At 41.2% G+C, this 23821-nt stretch overlaps 1 protein-coding gene across 2 annotated transcripts in view; it reads right to left on the reverse strand.

The window, feature by feature from the left end:
* XRN2 (5'-3' exoribonuclease 2) overlaps positions 1-23248 on the reverse strand; it is an 87247-nt gene extending 63999 nt beyond the window's left edge. For both annotated transcript variants that reach the window (XM_047771588.1, XM_047771590.1), the window contains exons 1-6: positions 23079-23248; positions 5383-5510; positions 5189-5300; positions 1759-1870; positions 247-305; positions 81-170 (exon numbers count right to left, since the gene is read on the reverse strand). In XM_047771588.1, the coding sequence (XP_047627544.1) occupies positions 81-170; positions 247-305; positions 1759-1870; positions 5189-5300; positions 5383-5510; positions 23079-23153 (576 nt within the window). In that variant the 5' untranslated portion in view covers positions 23154-23248. The remainder of the gene's footprint in view (positions 1-80; positions 171-246; positions 306-1758; positions 1871-5188; positions 5301-5382; positions 5511-23078) is intronic.
* Positions 23249-23821: the final 573 nt, after the last annotated feature.

The following is a 23821-nucleotide window of genomic DNA, read 5'->3' on the forward strand; positions in this document are numbered from 1 at the left end:
AATAATAATACCAGTCACATCAAAGGAGAGCCTCAAATCACGACCGTGATCTTTCTGAAGGACGAAAATGTGGAACTTACTGTCAGATTTTTCCACCCGGGGTCATTATTTAAACGATCAGCTATGTAATAGCGAAGGCATTTAGCAAGATTGTCCATGAACTCAGTTCCCTAAAATGATAGAAGGAAATAAATTAACCTATCATTTAAGAGTTAGCAATAGCTAGCAAAGTATGAGACTACTTACTGGTGTAATACAGTTGCTGTCAAATCTCTCTTTTATTTCTTCTGGAGGAAGGAAGCCACCTAGAGGAAAAGGGGCAATGCTTTGTTCTCCCCATAAACTGTGAGGTAAATTACTCAATATTAGACCAGAACAACAAAAACAAAAGTTCAAATACAAGAGAAAGAGAGGTGTTGTCACCTGAGGAACAATGTTCCCCCTTTTCCAAAGAAAAGAAGATTCCTCCCCTCATGACTGTCAAACAATATATGGTGTACAAAAGATATTACACTGTTTTACAAACCTATAAAAAAATTAAGATGTTCTTCCTAATGCCCCTGCGACAGAACACACACACACACACACATACACACAGGTTAGGGGTTCTAATTCCAGTAACAGTTCTTAAGGTGAACGAGCCTTAGAAAAACAAAATTAAAATGCTGAATTAATCACAGCTTTAAATGATAAGAAATAAAATTATCAGGTAGAGGGATTTTAAAGTCCTATTTTTCCCTCTATATCACTGATTAGATTTTTCTAAAGACACAAATATATAGAATAACATCTTCAAGAAAGAAGACATCTTTAAAACCAAAGACAATCTGCTAAAAATAAAAACAGGCTGTAGAATATTAACTACAAACTGCAGCTAAAATAGGTATATATTTACATACATACATATGTTTAAAATAACATAAAATACATTCTAATCACAAGCCTAAGCTGAATACACTGTCTCTCTTTTCCCACCAGCCAAATGTAACATCCTGAATCCATGATGGTGGCTTTCCCGGTCGCCATTCTGGCTTATGTAAGTCACTCTGCCAACACGCACTCCACCCCCACACAAGTGTCTCGTGAGAAGCGGTCTCCAGAGGCCTCAGGACCCCTGGTCTTCCTGCCCTCTGAGACTTAGCCAACTCCTACCTCTGGACCCATCAGGGCTGTGATTCTACCCTACAGGTCCCTCCCCTAAATTGAGGGAACACAGGTGCCCGCCCCCCACCTCAGTACCTGTCACCTCAGCTTGTACAGAGCATGTATATGACTGAGAGAAAGCCTTGTAGCACAAGTCCCACCAGCCCAGGCCTCATACAGGCCTGAATTCTAAGAAGGAGTGAACAGGCCACCAAGCCTGACCTGAAGAAATGTTTACAAAACGGTAGTTTTCTAGCAGGCCCCACAGGAAAAGGAAAAAAGAGGCACTTTTCATGAACCTCTAGTTTATAGGTACATAAAAGTGAGCTGACTGGCTGCACTTGTGCTGACAGAAGTTGACAATTTGCTCTCCCTTCCAGAATTCCCTCCCTTTATTCCCAACTTTCCCTTTTACTAGAGAGTTTGGAAATGAACAGGCTTATTAATGGAATTAAGGATTCTATTAACTACTTTTCCTGAACAGTGAACATAAATTTCCCCTGCATGTCCTGGAACCCCAATTAAATTAAAACCTGATCTACTTGTAAGGAAAAGGTGCCACCCCTTCTGCAAAGACTTTATAAAAAGTCCAACTTCAAGATGCACATTCTTTACCTTTTGCCAGTATTTCTTCCCTGACTCGCTGCTTCTCTACTGCTGCTTCCATTCCTTCTTTGGATGCTCTGAACCTCCTTGAACGCTGCTGGTTCATTTTAGCGCGCGGTGCCTGAAAACGTGTATTTCATATTCACATAATAATATTCACAATATTTGTATGTAACTAAATCTGTACATTATCTTGAGTAAGTTGTTCTTACAAAAATAATACACTTGGGAGTTCCCGTCGTGGTGCAGAGGAAACGAATCCGACTAGTATCCATGAGGTTGCAGGTTTGATCCCTGGCCTCACTCAGTGGGTTAAGGATCTGGTGTTGCTGTGAGCTGTGGTGTAGACTGCAGACGCGGCTCAGATCTGGAGTTGCTGTGGTGTAGGCCGGTAGCTATATAGCTCTGATTAGACCCCTAGCCTGGGAACCTCCATATGCCACAGAGATGGCCCTGAAAAGCAAAATAATAATAATAACAATAATAATAATAATACACTAAAATGGAAGAGTTAAGTAACATATCTCAACAATCCTTCCACCACAGACAGTAGATCCTAAGAGCTTAAATTTGGACCAAGAACCTTAAAAGCTGAGCCCAGTCAGATGAGTGAGTGGCGTGTCAAAAGGACAAATCTCGGAATCTCCACCGTGGCTCAGCGTTAATGAACCCAACTAGCATCCATGAGGAAGTGAGTTGGATCCCTGGCCCCACCCAGCGGGTTAAGGATCTGGCTCTGCCATGAGCTGTGTGGTGGTTGCAGACACAGCTCAGAGCTGGCGTGCTGTGGCTGTAGCATAGGCTGTAGCTCCGATTTGATCCCCTAGCCCAGGAATTTGCATATACTGTGGGTGTGGCCCTAAAAAAGAAAAAAAAGGACAAACCACCCATGAAGCCACAGCACTTAATACTGTAAGGTCCATGACCTAAAGGCTTCTTCCACTGGGTATGGTGCTTCAAGGCACTCAAAACACAAAGCTTCCTTTATCCAAAGACTGAGCCATCATGCAGTGAGTGAGCAGTTTCTACGGAACCAGGACCAAGAAGCTATGCCCACACCTGAAAGGAAGGATAGTTTCCAAATGGGATTCCAAAATCTTTTCTGTATTTTTCACAGTAACTACCACTCTCTCTCAACAATAAGGTGCAGCAGGTAGAAAGGGAACAAAATCTGAATCAAAAGTTTTTTTTTTTGTCTTTTTGTTGTTGTTGCTATTTCTTGGGCCGCTCCCGCGGCATATGGAGGTTCCCAGGCCAGGGGTCGAATCGGAGCTGGAGCCACCGGCCTACGCCAGAGCCACAACAACGCGGGATCCGAGCTGTGTCTGTGACCTACACCACAGCTCATGGCAACGCCGGATCGTCAACCCACTGAGCAAGGGCAGGGACCGAACCCGCAACCTCATGGTTCCTAGTCGGATTCGTTAACCACTGCGCCACGACGGGAATACTCCCAAAAGTATTCTTAAATCATTCTAACCAAATATAACGTCAATCACTGGATGAGCCTGAATGAAGTGAACTGAACTGTAAGGTTCTGAAATTACTGAACTGGGTTTGGGGCTGGAAGAGACTCTCAAGTATCCGGTCTACATAAAATAAGTTACTTCATATTCTCTTCAATATTTCTCTTTCCCGGTGTTCCTGTAGTGGCTCAGCGGCTAATGAACCCGACTACTACCCATGAGGACGTGGGTTCTGATCCCTGGCCTTGCTCAGTGGGTTAAGGACCTGGTGTTGCTGTGAGCTGTGGTGTGGGTCGCAGACTTGGCTCGGATCTAGAGTTGCTGTGGCTGTGGTGTAGGCCGGCAGCGGTAACTCCAATTCAACCCCTAGCCTGGGAACTTTCATATGCCTTGGGTGTGGCACTAAAAAGACACACACACAGAAAAGTTCCCTTTCCTGTCAAATGAGACCACCTCCTCTAAACTTAACATTTACATTAAAAAAAAAAAAAAAGTTACAGACAAGGGCGTGTACATACACGTACAAACGTGCACATATCTTACACCTGATCCAGCAGAAGGGCACACCAGAGTCAAGTGAAAGCTCTTCTTCAAGAAACTCAGCTAATGGGAACTGGAATCTGCTCCAGATAAGACATTTTCCTGTCCCCTTTACTCTTTACAACACTTTCACTGCAACTGAAGTTTTCAGTAGGTAAGTCTTTTCTTTGAGTAAATAGAACCTTACAGAAGAGTTCATCTTCTTGCACCCAAAGTTTCCTGGATTTTCAAAACCATTCCATTAGCCACCAAGATTATTACATCTAAAAGAAAGAGAATCTATGTGCATACAGCTAAGCAGGGTTACAATTTACCTGAATTTTCTGTTTTCTTCCTTTTTATTTTGGCTGTGCCCACAGCATGTGGAAGTTCCCACAGGGATCAAACCTTCATCAGAGCAGTGACAATACCAGATCCTTTAACCACTAGGCCACCAGTGAACTCCTACCTTAATTTTCCCTGAAACTTGATACATAGTTTGCTGGTCATTCATTACCTAAGCTACTTGGTATTACCATTTTTTTTTGTCTTTTTGCTATTTCTTTGGGCCGCTCCTGCGGCATATGGAGGTTCCCCAGGCTAGGGGTCAAATCAGAGCTGAAGCCACTGGCCTACGCCAGAGCCACAGCAAGGCGGGATCCGAGCCGCGTCTGCAACCTACACCACAGCTCACGGCAACGCCAGATCGTTAACCCACACTGAGCAAGGGCAGGGACCGAACCCGCAACCTCATGGTTCCTAGTCAGATTCGTTAACCACTGCGCCACGACGGGAACTCCGGTATTACCATTTTAAGGAAGCTATTCCTTTCCCGAAATATCCTGATGACTACTCACTGCCTATGGGCTAAAATCCAAACTGAGTGTGGCAGGAAAGGCTTTCTCAAGCCTATCGCCCTTCTTCCCTTTCCGGTCTAAACACCTGCAGCTGTCTAACATGTCAGTATGGTCAAAGATATGCAAAGCACGCTTACCTGGCACATTTGAGACATCTGGAAGGTCCTCCTTCCCCACCTGTTCCATCCATCTCCCTGCACCACCCCACCTCCAATTATTCTTTACTCTTCAAATAAAGGTGACAAAAGCCCCCTCCTCTCTATCTCCTCACTCCCTTGGAGCAATGGCTCCCTCTCCACCAATGACTTGCATGTGCCATCTAAAGGCTCTGGGTACCTAACCTCACTCATCTGCCTCTGCCCTGTATAAGAAAGCCCTTCAAAAGCAAGGGCAGCCACCAACATCCCCAGCAACTCACAGCATCTGGCACAAAACAGGCTCATACACAAACAAAACACGTTTGAATGGATGACGAAAAGGTGAGGCTTCTTCCTCAAATTTACTATAATGTTCTTCATTATTTAGTTGACTTTCATTCTAGATAATGTGGGAACACAGCAAAATAAAATAGAGGATTTTAAGTTACATGACGCTTACCACTCCATCTATTGCCATGTAGAGAAGTCGTCTTGGTCTCACAATATTGAAAAGTCGGTCAATGTATTCAAAAATTGCAACCATCATTTCATCCTCATTTTTGGGTGCTGGTCTACAATGAGAAGCCAACAATGTAATATCAAACAGTGCTGCTCTGTAATTTATAAAATCAGTGAAAAAAATGGGTTACGTACTTGTCTTCAGGGTGAGTACAAGGATGGATGATTCCATTCATGTCCAAATACAGATTATCAAACTCCACATCATTTGGATTAGGCTTACTGGCATCGACAGGAATCTTTACGCCATTGCATTCTTTTGGCTACAAGAAAGTGATAATTAATAGTAGCTTGATTGTTCAAGTCTGAAATTGACATAGCCTAGGCTCAGTGCGAACCTGTGTCTCATTTCTGAATTGTAAATAAAATACTTTAAGTAATCTTTAAATTATAAGACGAGAAGCTATTTTTGCTCCTTAAAGCTTCCAATGCAACAAGTTAATCTTGACTACATAGGGTATAGTCCCCAAATCATTCAGTGTCCAAGTGAGAGACCATGGGAGTCACCTTAGAATTCTTTTCCCCTACTGTCCATTACCAGTAAGTCCTGTCCATCTCAGCTGAAAAATGCCTGTCCACACCATCTCTCATTCCTACCACCAACAATGGGCCCCACCTCTCATCCAAAGACTAAACGGCCTTCATACAAATGGTGTGCCCCACCCCTAGACTCCCCTGTCTCTAAGCCCACCCTCTATGCTGTCAGTTTTCTTTCTTAAATACAAATGTGGCTGTGCTTAGTTTTGCCTATTGCAAAGACACCATAGCAGGTACTGACAGTGAGCCGGCCCTTACCAGGCTCCGGCCGTGCCACAATGCTCGGGCCACCCAGTCTTCTTCTCAGTTTCATCTCTCACTGCCTGTGCTCCTCCCCCTCCCTCCCGGCCAACACCCACATCCTGAAATTTTATTAGTTCTGCAGGCATGAGATCCAAGGCCACTTGCTTTGAAACACTATGCATATGTCTCTCAAGAAATTAACGGCTCCTCCTGCATTTTCTCACAATTTTCCTTATTTACTTGGAGCACCTATGTGGTTCCCTAATTAATGTGTCATTCCAACCCCCAACTATATGGTCAGTTCTTCAAAAGGTAATAAGAACTGGGCCATTCTCACTTCTGGAGGCACTCAATTATATTTTTGTGATAAGCAATACCTTTTTCTTTTTCTTCCAGAGTGCCAGCAAATGATAGGGATATGAGAAGTTTTTAGTTTTGATGGGGGGAGGGATGGATGGGGGTTCTGTGACTGGCATGTGGACACTAGTGTATATGGAATTACTGGCCAATGGGGGGCCTGCTGTATAGCATAGGGAACTCTACCCAATGTTCCACAATAATTTATGTAGGAAAAGAATCTGAAAAAGAATGGACATGTGCACGTGTATTACTGAATCACTTTGTTGTACAGCAGAAATTATCTTAACATTGTAAACAACTATACTTCAATAAAACTTGAAAAAATACTAAAGTCACTTTAAAAATAACACAAACAAAGTATCATTTGTAATGATAAAACACTGCAAACAATTTAAAAGCCCACCCTACACATGAGGTTCATGGATGAACCTCAACCCAAACAATCTGCTATGTGAAAGCCAATCACAAAAGACCACAAAAGATCTCATTTACTTGATCCAGAATAAACAAATCTTTATTTTTATTTTATTTAATTCATTTATTTATTTATTGCTTTTTAGGGCCACACCCTCAGCATATGTAGGTTCCCAAGTTAGGGGTCCAACTGGAGCTACAGATGCCGGCCTACACCACAGACACAGCAACATCAGATCCAAGCTGCATCTGCGACCTACACCAGAGCTCATGGCAACACCGGATCCTTAACCCACTGAGCAAGGCCAGGAATTGAACCCGCAATCTCATGGTTCCTAGTCGGATTCGTTTCCACTGCGCCATGACGGGAACTCCCCAGAATAAACAAATCTTTAGAAAGATCAGCTTCAATCTTCAGTTGGGAGAAGGGTGAGGGAATTAGAAAGTGGCTGAAAATAATCACATTTCTTTTGGGAGTGATGAAATTTTTCTAAAATTAGATAAATGGTGATTGTTGCACAAATGTATATATACTAAAACCCACTGAATTCCATAATTTTAACAGGTGAATTTTATAGTGTATAAATTAAATCTCAGTAAAGCTATTTTAAAAAGAAATAAAAATAAAAGGTCCACTTAACTACAAAAAAAAGAACCCAGAGACTAGATTAATAAACTGTGGTATGTCCACATTCTGGGATGACAGACAAAGGTAAGATTCAAAGCAACAGAGCTAATGGTCACAAATATCTTATTAAGCCAAAAAGGCACAGTGCAGAGAATGAATATAGTATTCCATGTAGAGAAAGTTATAAAACAGACACAGTATCAGGCACTGTTCAGGGATGGGCATGTATGCAGTGAAAGCTCAGAGAAGAGCAGGGGAATGATAAACACCAATTGAGGAGAGCGGTTATCTTTAAGAGGAGAGGAAGGAATGAGACTGGGCTTCAGTTTGTACTTACAATTGGGAGAAACATAAATCAAAAGGGATCAAAGGGCAAAACAAGAAGAAGCGATCAGTGTCCTGTGCAGACATCTCATGAATCAGAAAAGAGAGGCCTGGTCAGAAGCAGTGACTGGGATAAGTGAAAGGAAAGCAGGAGGTCAATTCTGGGGTATCTATCAGAGAAAATCTGACAACTTCAAAATAAAAACAAACTCTATGAAGGTAGGAGGCGCTGTGCTTTCCATCTAACCTCTACAATCCAAAATTCACATTTTCCTTTCTCCTGAACCAAGCCAACACCAACTCAGGAGAATCCAGACTCACATCATGCTCTGCAGGAAGCAGCAGTGTTTCAGACTTGTTGACCACACGATCTCAGCTGCATTAACTCATTTAGGCATCGCAAAGAAAAACAGTCACAAACAATATGGACATGAATGAGTATGGCTGTGCTCCAATAAAACTTCATTTACAAAAACAGGAGATTACTGGCTTGCTATATTGCAGCTCTTCAAGGAATGCTGAATGCAGCTGCATGAAAATTCCCACTTCCACTACTTAGAAAGTAAAGCCTGGGGAAGGGGGCATAGGTGGGTCCTAATTTTGAAAAAAAGGTGCTCCAGGCATTCCCAAAGAGAAAACTGAACAGGGAGTTCCCTAGTGGCTCAGCAGGTTAAGGATCTGGCATTGTCACTGATGTGGCTTAGGTTGTGCCACCGTAAGGGTTCAATCCCTGGGCTGGGGAACTTCTGCATGCTGCAGGCAAGGAAGGGAGGGAGAGAGGGAGGAAAGATGGAAGAGAGGGAGAAGGAAGGGAGTGAGAAAAAGAAAGAAAGACAGTGCGCATGTAAAAGAGAGAAAGAAAGAGGAAGGAAGGAAGAAGAGAAAAGAAAGGAAGAAAGCCAACCATGTACTTTCCTCTCAGGAGTTCTGTAGATATATTCAACCCATTAACTGTAAATTCAGAGTTTCTTCAAGAGGAGATTCTGCCACTGAGGAAAGGAACCCACTCTTCAAGAGCCTTGCCACTAAATACAATGCAGTGTATCTCCTGCTGGGTTCCAGAGAGAGTCCTGATCAATCAAAGGGTAGCTAAAAAGAGAGCTACTCTGAACCCTAAAACCGATTCATCCCAAATAGCTTTTCATTGTCTTGTGGGTTTTCCAGATGACAAACTGAGCACACACTGCAGCCTTCCCTTTCTATCCCCAGACCACGTAAAAGACTAAAAACAAACACAAAACCACAATGGCATAACTGTGCTGGAGAACCATCACAGGAATGAAAACTGTGCAACTGAGAAATCACAGGAATGCCTAAAATGTGCAGAACTAGCAGACATGATTGGATAGAATGTACAGGCCCCCTCGCCTGCAGGCCCCATGTGGACCAATCATTCACGGGTGCTGGAGAGAAAGGGAGGCAGTACCCTGGCTGGCAAGCAGGTCCCAGGGACACAGAGCACACCTACCCAGGAGGCCAGCAGCCAAGGCAGCTCTGCCCTGAGGGAAGTCCTCTCCTCTACTGCATGGAAAATGAACAGGATATGTACAACCCAAACGCACAGCTGAGAAGTTACCACTTGTCACAAATATGTCAGAGTCAAGATAAAGAGGTATTTAAGGATGGTACAAATATACAAAGAGTGGGTCTGCATAAAAATCCACTCCACAGGTTGTGAAGGTTTTCAAGTAAAGGCCTCAAAAGGAATTTCACACTAATGTACTGATCCAGTCAAGCTCCTGGAGCTTCTAAGTAAATGCATGTTTGTGTGAGCCTGCACGATACTAACAGTAGCACTAAAAAATCAGGACTCATGCCTCAGGTTCCGCTGCAACAAGCATGCCCACCGTTGGATGGCAGATACTACACTGGAGAACTTGATTTTAAAGTCTCCAGAAAAGAACTGCCAAACACAAGTGATATGTGGGGAAGAAAGGGTCAAAAGGCAACTGAAAACTTCAAATTACAGTATATGAGTTAAAAATGCAGGCCATAAATTTTGATGTAGTTGCCAAATACAAAACCTTAATATTTTTAGTGATGAGTATTTTTTCAAGTTGTATGTATGTTAGATCACCCTTTTCTATAATGTTAGTCAACACTGTATAGTTACTTGTTACTAACGTTTACAGAGCACTTAAAATGTGACAGGGACTCACGACAACTCTGGGTAGTAGAGTATCCCACTTACAGATGAGAACACAAGTGTTTAGAGGGATTAGGTGGCTTTCCAAAGTCACACTTCCACCAAGTTCAGAGACCAGGATTTGAACCTAGTCCTCTAAATTCAGAGCTGGTATCTTAAGTGATATGTTAGACTGATTAATTATAATTCCACTAGCTTGAACATGAACTTACTGAACACCTATAACGTGTGTCAAGGACTAGAGAGGACACATAATATGCAAGGCGTATGAAATCTGATCCCCACTCTCCAAGACACAGTTCACATTAGAGAGCCCAGCTGCCAACACAATAGCAGAAAGAGTTCTACTCACCTGCTCCACAGCTAAACTAGTGAAAATCTTTAAAAAAAACAAAAACAAAAACAAAAACATTTAAAGCCTTTGGAAACAGTCTGAGGGCAAACAGCAATCTAGTCAAGAAAACCTATGAAATTCAAAACTGACTTCACTTGCAACAGAGCACAACGGAGAAGTTCAAATCTAAGGACATTCTCAAGAATGCTGTAAGCTGTGGTGAAAAGGAAATGAGAAGAGAATCAGGGATCTAATGAAGATACAGCCTAGACCACAGACCAGGTTGTCTGCAGGAGAGACCCAGGAAGTAAGACAGATGGGAGGAGCCTTCCTGGGGCTAGAACAAATGCCAAATATTAACCTCAGAAACTAATCCCTGGAAGGTGCCACAATTTCACTGGATTAGTCTGGAGAGGAATTTATGCCCTGGGCACGGCTGAAAACAACAGTGCAATAGACAAAAAGTAATGGACAAACCCAGTAATGCTGAGTGTGATGAGTGGGAGAGAGCCCTACTTCTCTGCTGTGGGCACACCCCAAACTGCACCTCCCTGAGGAGCAATATCAGAGGCTTAACACACTGAGGAAGAAATACACTTTAACCCAGCTCACTGGGTGGGCAAATAAATAAATGGTAACAACAACATACCCTGGAAGGACTTTTGGGGGTAGACCAGCACCCAGAGATGCTAAAATACATAACCTCAAATGTCCTGTTTGCAGAAAACAAAAACGAACAAAACAGGAATTCCTGTTGTGGCTCAGTGGTAACAACCCGACTAGGATCCATGAGGATGCAGGTTCAATCCCTGGCTTTGCTCAGTGAGTTAAAAGATCTGGCATTGCCATGAGTTGTGGTGTAGGTCTCTGATGTGGCTCAGATCTGGCGTTGCTGGAGCTGTGGCATGGGCCGGCAGCTGTAGCTCTAATTTGACTCCTAGCCTGGGAGCTTCCATATGCTGTAGCTGTGGCCCTAAAAAGTTAAAAAAAAAAAAACAACCCACCCCCCCAAAAAAAACACTAGGAGGCATGCAGAAAAACAGAGAAGTATGGCACCATGCACAGGGAAAAAGTCACGCCAAAGAAACCACCTGTGAGAGTATTCAGACATTAGATTTAACAGATAAGAGGATAAAGCAGCTATTACAGATATCTTCACAGAAGAGACATATGTATGGTTAAAGAATTAAAGGAAGGTATGGTGACAACCTGCATCAAATACAGAATATTAACAAAGTAAAAATTATAAAAAACAAAGGGAGACTCTAGCTGAAAAGTACAATAACAGATCAAAAATTCACTAGGGGGCTCAACAATAGACTTGAACTGGTAAAAGAATTCTTAAGCTTAGATTAATAGAGATTATGCAAGCTGAAGAGAGAAAAAAAGGATAAAGAAAAATGAACAGAGCCTGAAAGAAATATGAGATACAAATAGGTACATGAACATACACAGAACTGGAGTACTGGGAAGAGAGGGGAGAAAGGAGCAAAAAAAATATTCAAGGAAATAATAACAAAAAACTTCCCAAATGTATTGAAAACCAGTAACCTATATATGCAGACAGCTCTAAGAACTCCAACTAAGATAAACACAAAGAGACCATAGACAGACACAGAGTTAAAATGTTGAAGGTGTAAGACAAGGAGAAAACCTTGTAAGAACCAATAGGAAAAAAGACGGAGTCCTTATAAGGGAACTTAAAAGTTAAGATTAACAGCTGGCTTCTAACAGAAGTAATGGGGGCTAAAGGCAATAGGAAAAGTGCTGAAAGAAAAAATGGGGAGTTCCCGTCACGGCTCAGTGGTTAACAAACCGGACTAGCATCCATGAGGACTCGGGTACAATTCCTGGCCTTGCTCAGTGGATCAAGGATCCAGCATTTCCGTGAGCTGTGGTATAGGTCACAGATGCGGCTTGGATCCTGAGGTGCTGTGGTTCTGGCATAGGCTGGTAGCCACAGCTCCGATTTGACCCCTAGCCTGGGAACCTCCATATGTCGCAGGTGCAGCTCCAAAAAAGACAGAAAGAGAAAGAGATAAATGAAGAGAGAGAGAGAGAGAAGAGAGATAGAGAGAGAGAGAGAGAGATGATAGAGAGAGAGAGAGAGAGAAGAGAAAGAAAGAAAAGAAGAAAGAAAGAAAGAAAGAAAGAAGAAAGAAAGAAAGAAAGAAAGAAAGACAGACAGACAGACAGACAGACAGACAGGAAGGAAGGAAGGAAGGAAGAAGGAAGGAAGGACGGAAGGGAAAACAGCTAACCAAGAATTACATATCCGGAACTATTCAAAAAATGATGGTGAAATAAAGACTGTGCCAGACATACAAAAACTGAATTTGCTGCTAGCCATCCTGATTTACAAGAAATACTAAATAAAGTTCTTCAGGCTGAAACTAAGTGACTACAGTAAAGACAATGATCCATATTCTTTAGCCTTTTTTTCCCTTAACTGCTATTGCAAAAGAACAATTGTATAAAATGATATTTTATAACACACTATGGCTTACAACATACAATGTAATATAAATGTAATACATTTCCCAGTAACAGCCCCAAAAGAGGTGAGGAGAAGCACAATTGCAATGTGCTATTGAAGTAACCACAGATGGTAAAGTAATAATAAGGGCAAAGCACTGTTCGGTTTGTTACATTAATAGATATTACACATATAATGACAATACCACAAAAGTAAGAAAAGCTCTCAAGCTCTACAGCAGTAAAAGTTTACATATTATTGGAATTAAGCTAGTATAAATCTAAAGCTGGTAACATGTATACAGTAAATCCTAGAGCAACCACTTAAAAAATACATTTTAGAAAAGATCATTAATGAAATCTAAATACTACATTAAAAGTATATTCAGAGGAGTTCCCGTCGTGGCTCAGTGGTTAACAAACCCGACTAGCATCCATGAGGAGGCAGGTTCGATCCCTGGCCTCGCTCAGTGGGTTAAGGATCAGGCGTTGTGGTGTAGGTCACAGATACAGCTCGGACCTAGCATTGCTGTGGCTCTGGCATAGGCCGGCAGCTACAGCTCTGGTTGGATCCCTAGCCTGGGAACCACCTTACACAGCGGGTGTGGCCCTTTAAAAAAAAAAAAAAAGGCAAAAAAAGTACATACAGAAAACAGAAAGTAAACCACAAGGAACCACAAGGAAACTGGAGTGACGGTACTAGTATGAGACAAAATAGACTTAAAAATAAAGAAGCCGGGAAGTTCCCGTCGTGGCGCAGTGGCTAACGAATCTGACGAGGAACCATGAGGTTGCGGGTTCGATCCCTGCCCTTGCTCAGTGGGTTAACGATCCGGCGTTGCCATGAGCTGTGGCAGTCACAGATGCGGCTCGGATCTCACGTTGCTGTGGCTCTGGTGTAGGCTGGCAGCTACAGCTCCGATTAGACCCCTAGCCCGGGAACCTTCATATGCCGTAGAAGCGGCCCAAGCAATGGCAAAAAGACCAAAAAAAATAAATAATAAATAAAGAAGACGGGAGATCCTATCATGGCTTATCATGGCTCAGCAGTTAATGAATCCGACTAGCATCCCTGAGGACGAGGGTTCAATCCCTGGCCTTGTTTAGTGGGTTAAGGATCCAGCATTGCTAAGAGCTGTGGTGTAGGTTGCAGACACAGCACAGACACAGCTCAGATTCTGCATTGCTGTGGCTGTGGCGTAGGCCAGCGGCTACAGCTCCAATTAGACCCCTGGCCTGGGAACCTCCACATGCCACAGGTGTGGCCCTAAAAAGCAAGAAAAAAAAAATTTGATAATGATAGAAAGGTCAATCCATCAAGAAGATATAACAATTAGAAATACATATGCACCTAATAACAGCATCAATATTCATACAACTTTTAATAAATTAATAAATAACAAAAATGAAAGAAGCTGATAATTTTATTTTCTGCCGCACGTGCAGCATGTGGAAGTTCCCGGGCTAGGGATCAACCCTGTGACACAGCAATGACCTAGTCCACTGCAGTGACAATGCCAGATCCTTAACACACTGAGCCACCAGAGAAATCCAAAAAAAAGACAACTGAATAATAACAGTTGTAGACTTTAATATTCCACTTTCAATAATGGACAAAATATCAATAAGGAAACAGATGACTGGAACAATACTATAAACTGACCACACCTAACATATTTACAGAACACTCCACTCAACAAAAAAACATACATTCTCAACTACATATGGAACATTCACTGGGATGGACCAATCACTGGACATAAAACGAACCTCAATAAATTTAAAAGCATAAAAGTAATACAAAGTATGTTCTTCAACCATGATAAAGTAATACTGGAACTTCATAATGGGAGAAATTTTGGCAAATTCATAAATGTGGTAATTTAACATTCATGAGTAATCCATGGAACTGAAGAAAAAAATCAAAAGAGAAAGCAAAATAATCTGAGATGAATGAAAATGGAGACACATCAGACCAAAACTTATAGTGTACAGTCCCAAGTCAGTGCTCAGAAGTAAATTCATAGCTATAAACATCTGTATTAAGAAAGATCTCAAACCAATAATCTAACATTCCACCTTAAGACACCAGAAGAATAAAAGCAAACAAAACCCAAAGCCAAGTAGAAGAAAGTAACAAATAGCAGGGAGAAAATTAATTGAAATAGAGAATAAAAAGGGCAATTTTAAAACATCTATAAAAACCAAAGGTAGTTCTTTGAAAAGATCAACAAAATTTACAAACCTCTGGCAAATTTGATCAAGACAGAAAAAAAGGTGGGAAACCTGGATTTCACTATATGAAAACAGCACAATTCTATACCATGCAACATTACCCCCACTTTCACAAGGACACATGAACTACCGAAAATTAACTTACCAAATAAAATTCTGAAATACCAAGCGTTTCTGTGCAAGGCACTGTTTGAAGCACTTGGTTAACTGATTTAATCCACACAACTACCCTTATGTAACATATATGGTTGATCTTTTTTACTTATGAATTCCATATCTGCTAATTCACCCACTCATCAAAATTTTTCGTAACCCCCCCACCCCAAATCAACACTTTTGCACTCTCGAGGTCATTCACAGACACAAGCAGAGTAGTGAAAAATTTAAGTCCACTGACACACATTTCAAACTGATATCAAATAAGGCAACGTTCTGCCCTATTTCAGCTCTCATACAGAAATGACCAGAGCACAGAGACTGAACAGAGTGGTGTAATGCAAGAAAACTCCAGTTTTTCAGCATTTAGCAGAGTTTGAGTTATTCCCAAGACCAGGAAACCAGTGAGTGAGGACTGTATTAGCCAAGGACACGAAGTTAAGAAACTGATGACTGAATGTTCAGAGTATTTAAAAAGCCAAAAAGAGATAAAATGGAATGATAAAAAAATTCAGTCCAAAAGAAGCAGAACAATTGAAAAATGGAAACAAGTACAGATGAGATGGGCGAAAACAAATAAGAAGGTAATAAATTTAAATCTAACTATATCAATAATCACATTAAATGTGCCTGTTCTATATGCCCCATTTACAAGGCAGAGATTGAGAAAACAACTTAGCAGTTCCTCAAAAAGGTAAGCATGGAATTATTATATGACTCATCAATTCCACTCATATGTATATACCCAAAACAATCAAAAGCAGGGACCACTCATGGGGTATGTATCCAAAGTACTGATCTACTGTTCAGATAATTGTACACCAATGTTCACAGCATTAGTCACAATAATTAAGAGGTAAAAATAACCCGTGTCCAAACAAACAAAATATATATACATACAATGGGATAGTATTACACGCTTAAAAATTAAGTTACAGAATTGTGTACTTTCAGATTTTACAGATGCTCCCAAACTGTTTTCCAATAAAATTCATTATATTTTCATACAAAGGATTCCACAGTGAAATACTGCAGAGCAATGAGACAAATTCAGATAAATCCCAGAAACATGACATCTTATAAACACAGATACAAGAGAGGGTAGAGGTTATAGAACCATTTTTAATAATATAGCATTACCAAAACTCTCCTCTGCTACTAGAAGACAGGATTGTGGGGTGGCTCTTGTCTGGAAGAGAACAAAGGGGGACTTCCAGGGTACTAAGGTATGATAATATTCTGTTTCACAATATGGAAGCAAGTTATACATTTTCAGTTTGAAAATTAACAAGCTAAATGCATACTTCTATAACTTCAACATAAGAAAAATTTAAACATTTAAGTGCCTATATATGCATATATGTACTTGTGTATAAATCAATTAAAAGGTTTCAAAAAACCCTGATACATACTAAACATGGATCAATTTGAAAATATTACACTAAGTGAAAAAGTAAAATAAACCAGACACAAAAAGACAAATATTACATGATTGCACTTATATTTGTTCCTAGAATAAGCAAATTCATAAGACAGAAAGTTGGGGGGGAAGAGAAAACAGAACTGTTGTTTAGATGAGCACAGAGTTTCTATTTGGAATGATGAAAGGTTCTAGAAATGGACAGCAGGAATGGTTTCAAAATCTTGTGAATGTACTTAATGCCACTGAATTCTACACTTAAACGACAAGTTTCACATTATGCATATTTCATCACAATAAAAAAAGGAAGGGGCAACAATCAAAGTGTATAAAAAAGCAAGAACCAACTGTATGTTGTCTCCCTCCCCCAAAGCCACCAAAGATAAAGTCAAAAATAGGCTAAAAGTAAAAAGATGGAAATAGATCACATTAACACTGGTAAAAAGGTCTGGTCATATTAACATTGGACAAAATAACTTTCAGAGCAAAGAATATTAACAAGGAAAAAGAAGATCACTTTAGGAATTCCTGTGCGGCACACTGGAAACGAATCTGATTAACATCCATGAGGATGTGGGTTTGATCCTGGGTCTCAGTGGGGCAAGGATCGGGCACTGCCGTGAGCTGTGGTGTAGGTCACAGACATGGCTCGGGTCCTGTGTTGCTGTGGCTGTGGTGTAGGCCAGCAGCTGCAGCTCTGATTCAACCCCTAGCCTGGGAACTTCCATATGCTGCACTTGTGGCCCTAAAAAAAGAAAAAAAAAAAAAAAGGTAATTTTAGGGAGTTCCCCTGGTAGCCTAGCAGTTGAGGATTAGGCAATGTCACTGCTGTCGCTTGGGCTTGATCCCAGGTCTTGGAATTTCTATACACCGCAGGCGTGGCAAAAAAGGAAAAAAATCATTTTATAATGATAAAGAAGCATATTCACCAAGAAGACATAATAATCCTTAACTTTATGCACTAACAAAGGAGTTTCAAAATGCAAGGAGCAAAAACCAACAGAACTGAAAGAAAAAAAGAGACAAATCCAAAAAAAAAAAAAGATTTCCACACCCCTATCAATTATTGACAGAACAAGAAGTAGAAAATCATTATGTGTTGTTCAGGTCTTCCATATCTTATCGACATTTACAGAACACTACCCAACAACAGCAGTATTTGTGTCTTTTTCAAGTCAAAATGAAACATTTAACAAGACCACATTCTAGGTCATAAAACGAATCAGTTAAGCTTTAAAATAATTCAAATTAAGCAAAGTATATTCTCTGAGAAGGGAAGTAAATCAGAGTAACAGAGAAAAAATGCCCAGAAAATCCTCTGAACATCTGAAAATTAAGTAACATTCCTTTGAACGCCAGTGGGCCAAAGAAGTCAAAGGGGATATAAGAAAGTGTTTTTTACTGAATGAAAATGAAAAGATAACATGTCAATGTTTTGGCATGCAGCTGGCATTTTATGACGCTCAACAGAAGCAACTCAAAGAAGCATCAAGGCAATGACCTCAGCTTCTACCTTAAGGAATGAGGACAAGAAACACAAGCTAAACTCAAAGTAAGAATAAGCAATTAATAATAAAAATGAAACAAACAAAAAAAATCAATGAAATCAAAAGTTAGTTCTTTGAGATCAATCTAGCTAGACTGATAATGGAACAATATAGGAAGAACAAAATTAGTATCAGGAATTAAAGAAGTCATATCACTATGTTTTCTATTGACAGTAAAAAGATAATAAGGAATACTCTGAACTTTACATAAACAAATGCGACAACCTAGATGAAGTGAACAAAATGTGTTAAAGATATAAACTACAAAAGCTCATTCAAAAAGAAATAAATAATCTGGATGGCTCTACGCTGACTTACCAAAAAAAAAAAAAAAAAAGGAATTTGTAGCTAAAATCTTCCCCTAAAACTTTCAGATTCTGACAGCTTCACTGGTGAATTCTACTTAACCTTTTTTGCAATCTTTTTAGGGCCACACCCATGCATATGGAGGTTCCCAGGCTAGGGGCTGAATTGGCGCTGTAGCTGCTGGCCTACATCACAGCCACAGCAATGCTGGATCCCAGACCAAATGATCGAGGTCAGAAATCAAACCTGCGTCCTTATGGATACTAATCAGATTCATTTCCACTGAGCCATGACGGGAACTCCCTACCTAATATTTAAAGAAGCAATATAACACCAATTCTATACAGACTCTTGCAGAAAACTAGAGAGTATATACCTCTCCACTCAGTATGAGGCCGAGATACCCAAACTGGACAAAAACATTACAAGAACACTACAGACAAATATCCTTTTTGAACATATATGTGAAATTTTAGCATATTGACTCTAACAGTATATAAAAATAATACACATGCCAGGTAGGACTTATCCAAAGAAATGCAAGGTGCATTTAACATTTAAAAATAAATGTATATCACTAATTTAAAAAACTAAAACAGAATAGGGTGCACCTAAACTATAAGACATCTCTAAGAAAACAAGAAAAATCTTGGTAAGCTTGGCTTTGGTGATGATTTCTTAAATATAAACAAAAAGCAGGAATACAGAGGAAAAATAAAGAAAGCAGACTTTAAAATTAAAAGCATATTTGCTCTTTGCACTGCTAATAAGTAAAAAGGCAAGCCAAGAATTAAGAGAAAATATTTGCAAAAAAATCAATATATAAGAAACTACAATAAGACAAGAACTTAAAAATGGGCAAAGAGATCTTAATAGACACCTCACTTAAGAAGATATATGGAAGGCAAATAAGCAGCCAAAGACATGCTCAACACCATCTGCCATTAGAGAAATGCAAATTAAAACCACACTGAGATAACACTACTCTAAAACTAAAAAGACTAACCATACTAAGTATTGGCAAGGAAATAGAGCAACTAGATCTCTCATACACTGCTGGTAGCAATAAAAATGGTACAACCGTTATGGAAAACAATGTGACAAGTTTTCCTTTTTAAAACATCTACCATACCATGCAACCAGTTCACTCCTAGGAATCTTCTCTAAAGAAATGAAAGCTTGTCTACACAAAGATCTGTATACCAATATTCACAGAGGTTTGTTTGTTGGTTGGTCTTTTTGTCTTTTAGGGCCACACCTAGGGCATATGGAGGTTCCCAGGCTAGGGGTCCAATCGGAGCTGTAGCCGCTGGCCTACGCCACAGCCACAGCACCAGATCGGAGCTGTGTCTGTAACCTACACTACAATTCACGGTAACACCCGATCCTCAACCCACTGAGCGAGGCCAGGGATCGAACCCGTGTCCTCATGAATGCTAGTTGGGTTCGCTAACTGCTGAGCCATGATGGGAACTTCTGCTTTTTTTTTTCTTAAATAGCCAAAAACTAGAAACAATCCAAATGTTCACCATTCAGGTGAATGAATAAACAAAATGGGATACAGGCACAACATAGAATATACTATTCAAAAACAAAAGGAATAAAGTATTGATACAAGTAGCAACATGAATGACTTTTAAAGTAACTATTCTGAATCAAAGTAACCAAGCCAGGTTAATGGGAGAGAATAGATACTGCATAATTCCATTTACATGAAATGGTAAAAAATGAAAACTTCCTATCTATAGAGTCAGAAATCAGTGGTTGACTAAAGATGGGCAGCAGGGAGGGGCTGTGGGGAGGAACAACAAAAGGGCAGAAGGAATGTTTCAGAGGTGTGTTCATTATCTTGACTGTGGTGATGGGTTCATGGAGACACACAAATGACAAAATGTGTTAAATGTACACTTTCAGTATGTGCAGTTTGTTTAGGTCAATTATGTCTCAGGGAAGGAGCAAGGGGAGAACAGAAGGAGAAAGAAAAAACAGATCAATCTAGGAGGACCAGTATTTAGAGTTCTGAGAGGGCAGACAAAAAGAAAAGCAAGGAGAAAAAAAATCAAGGAGTGAGTTCCCCTGGTGGCGCAGTGGTTAACGAATCCGACTAGGAACCATGAGGTTGCAGGTTCGATCCCTGCCCTTGCTCAGTGGGTTAATGATCCGGCGTTGCCATGAGCTGTGGTGTAGGTCGCAGACGCGACTCGGATCCTGCGTTGCTGTGGCTCTGGCATAGGCTGGCAGCTACAGCTCCGATTCGACCCCTAGCCTGGGAATCTCCGTATGCCGAGGGAGCGGCCCAAGAAATGGCAAAAAGACAAAAAAAAAAAAAAAATCAAAGAGTATTCCCTGGAATAAAGAACAAAAGCCTCCAGACTCAGAGTAAACAAAGTACTGATCAAAATGAACTGAAATTAAAAACAACAACAAAAAATACCTGTATGCAAGTACATCATCATGAAAGTTTATAACATCAAGGATAAAGATCTTTTAAAATTTTATAAAGCAAAACAGAACTACAGAAGAATGAAAGCAAAAAAGTTAAGAGCACGGGCTTCCTGGTTTTGACACTGCTGTGCCACATATTAACCACGTGACCTTGAGTACATTCCTTAGGCCTTCTGTGCTGCAGATTTCTCATCGGTAATAAGTGGAGGAAAAGAAGTACTCCTGGTTGTTATAAGGATTTAATACATTAGTCTGCAAAGTACCTAGTATGTGTTAAATACTACTAAGTGTTAGCTAAAAATAATAAATCACATTAACAATCAACTTTCATCAACAATTCTGGATGACAGAAGTGAAAAGAACAATGCTTTTAAAGTTTTGAGGGAAAGTAATTTTCAAACTCAAACTCTGCCTAGCTAATGATCATTCATGGGTAGAATGAACTTACTAAACTCAAATGCCACACAGCACTTCTTAAGAATTCAATTAAGAACAAAAACCAAGGAAGGGTTTAAGCCAAGAGGGATAATTAGAAAAAAGTACCTCCAAATCATATATATTTTTTTAAATCTCAGGAAGCAGCTTTCCAGCAAGCCTAAATAACCAGGTATGACAGCAACAGAAATAAAAACCTCAAGCAGTCTCCAATTAGAAAGAGGACTTGATAAGAGTAGCTGATAAGAGTCTGGAAGGGGAACCATGTATAGTGGAAAACAGGCAACACACAGAAAAAGATGAAAAGTAACACAAGAGAAGAAACAGAATCACAGTACATAACCTGAATCGACACAGTGATGATAATCACCAGTACAATTTGATTTTTCTGCTTTTAAAACAAATCTGTACAGCCCAAGTCCTGACAACTTAATTTTGGACAAAGCAAAAACAGGTGACAAGCTTGAGATGAAGACTAAGGGCAGCCGGGGTAGAAAAACTAATATCTAATCCCAGAAGGTGAAGAGTCAAGAGATACTTTGTTTAGGAGATGGAATTTTAAAAAATAAATAAATAAAGGAATATTACTTTATAACTTTAAGTTTACCAACGAAAGAAATAAAGACAAATGATTAGGAGAACAGGGGGCGGGGAAGAGGCTGTATATGTGACTACATCGTCTTCTATCATAATTAGAATTTAACAGAAACACCCAAGACCAATAAATCAGACATAAACATTATATTTAGAGAAAAACCAAAAATAGAAGTGGTTATCACTAGAGAGTAGAAACAGGTTAAGGTGCAAGTAAAGTTAAAGTTTGATGAAATTTTATTTATTATTAAAGTATAAGTTTTACATAAGTTTTATAAAAGTTACATAAAAGCAAAGGAAATAAGCATTCAGTTTAACAGTTTTTCTTTGAGAAAAACACGGGGAGTAGTAGCTATGTCACCAGAACAAGGATTTCGCTTCCTCCTAGGATAGGAACTTGTCAAAATCAAGGTTTCACTAGACTAAGCCAAAAGTTCCCAGTGTCGAATGGGTACTTCCTCCAAAAACGAAGGGATGGGGAACATAATGTGCCCCCTGAACCCCCCCAATCTGGAAATTCTAATTAAGAGTACAAAATCGAACTTGGACCGAAACACGGAAATGATAAAAACAAAAGTCAAGTCTTCATGACACTAAAAACTAACAGCAAAAAGTATATTGTTCAAGTGCACCCAGAAATTCTGAAAATGTCAAAGGTATGCTGTCCAGCACTTGGGCACCTAGACAAGGGACCACTGAGAGACTTCTGTCCTAGCCGTTGCCGAAGTGCTTTTCTCTCCGGAGGACCAGACAACAGCAACAAATGGCCTCTCCCACAGAAGAAAACATTTCAGGATGGGTCAGGAGACAACAAAAAGCTCGTCGCCCGGGACTGCTTCACAAGGTGCTTAGAGGCTGGCACCTGCACCCGCGCAGCGCTAACCAGCTAACTCAGCGGACCGACAGCCACGGTGCCTCTTTCGAAACCCGACAACTGCCGAGCCGGGAGGAAACAAAGCCGTGGGCGGGGCCTTCGGGCCAGGAACCCGCGGACAGGGGAGGAGCAACTCTCCCCGAGCCCCGGCGCCCGGCCCTCACCCTGGCAAGGCCGCCCCGGGGACCAGAGTCCGAGCTGCCGCGCCCAGCGCGCGTCCGGCCGAGGCTGTCGGGGGCAGACAGGGGCGCGGGCCCCTGCACAGTGCCCTGGAGGCGGGCGGCGGGCCTCGAGGACCGCGGCCTGGACACTCCGGGCCTCCGGGTTCTGGCGTGGCGGCAGCCTGGAGCCTCCTTACCTTCTCTTCCACGCAATTGACAATGATGGACGGGTACTTGCGGCTGAGCCAGCGAAAGAAAGCCGGGACTCCCATAGCAGCGGCGCAGGTGGAGGTGGCGGCCCTGCCCGCGGACGGACGTAACCCAAGAGACAAGCAGCCGCGGGCACTGGCACTTCCTCCCACGTGCGTCCGGCGACCGGAAGTGAGGTCACGGCGACGCCGCCGGGGAAGCTGGGAAGGAGGCTCCGACGGGGCGGGGCCGGGCGAGGCTGGCCCCGGAGCTCCCGGGCGCAGGCTTCCTACCGCGGAATCCCAGCTTCCCGCAGGCACCCGGTCTGGTCTACTCACCCATCTCGGTTCACAGTAGAATCTAAGCATCTACACGCACTGGTTATTTTTTTCTTCCTGATTTCTCCTGGTTTTATGCCACAGTATCTATCTGGACTATCAACTATATGTATTTTTAAATATTTCGCTCCAATGATGGCTGGTTTGCATAACGCTCTTAAAAACAGTTATAAAATGTAATGTAGCATTTAGCATCTAATTCAACCTTCCAACTACATTTATGAGTATAAAATAATTGCTGGGATCACTCTCCAGTATTTATTTGAGCGCTTACATTGTGCTAAAGCACTGGCTAAGGGATTATCTCATTTGATCATCACTTGAGCCTTCCGAGGGTGTTTTTACCATCTTTACCTCACAGGTGAGAGGGCCAGGTTGTTAATGGGGTTAAGTCACTTCTTATTCACACAGCT

Source organism: Phacochoerus africanus, chromosome 3, assembly GCF_016906955.1.
Source record: "Phacochoerus africanus isolate WHEZ1 chromosome 3, ROS_Pafr_v1, whole genome shotgun sequence".
In the NCBI taxonomy this organism is placed as follows: Eukaryota; Metazoa; Chordata; class Mammalia; order Artiodactyla; family Suidae; genus Phacochoerus; species Phacochoerus africanus.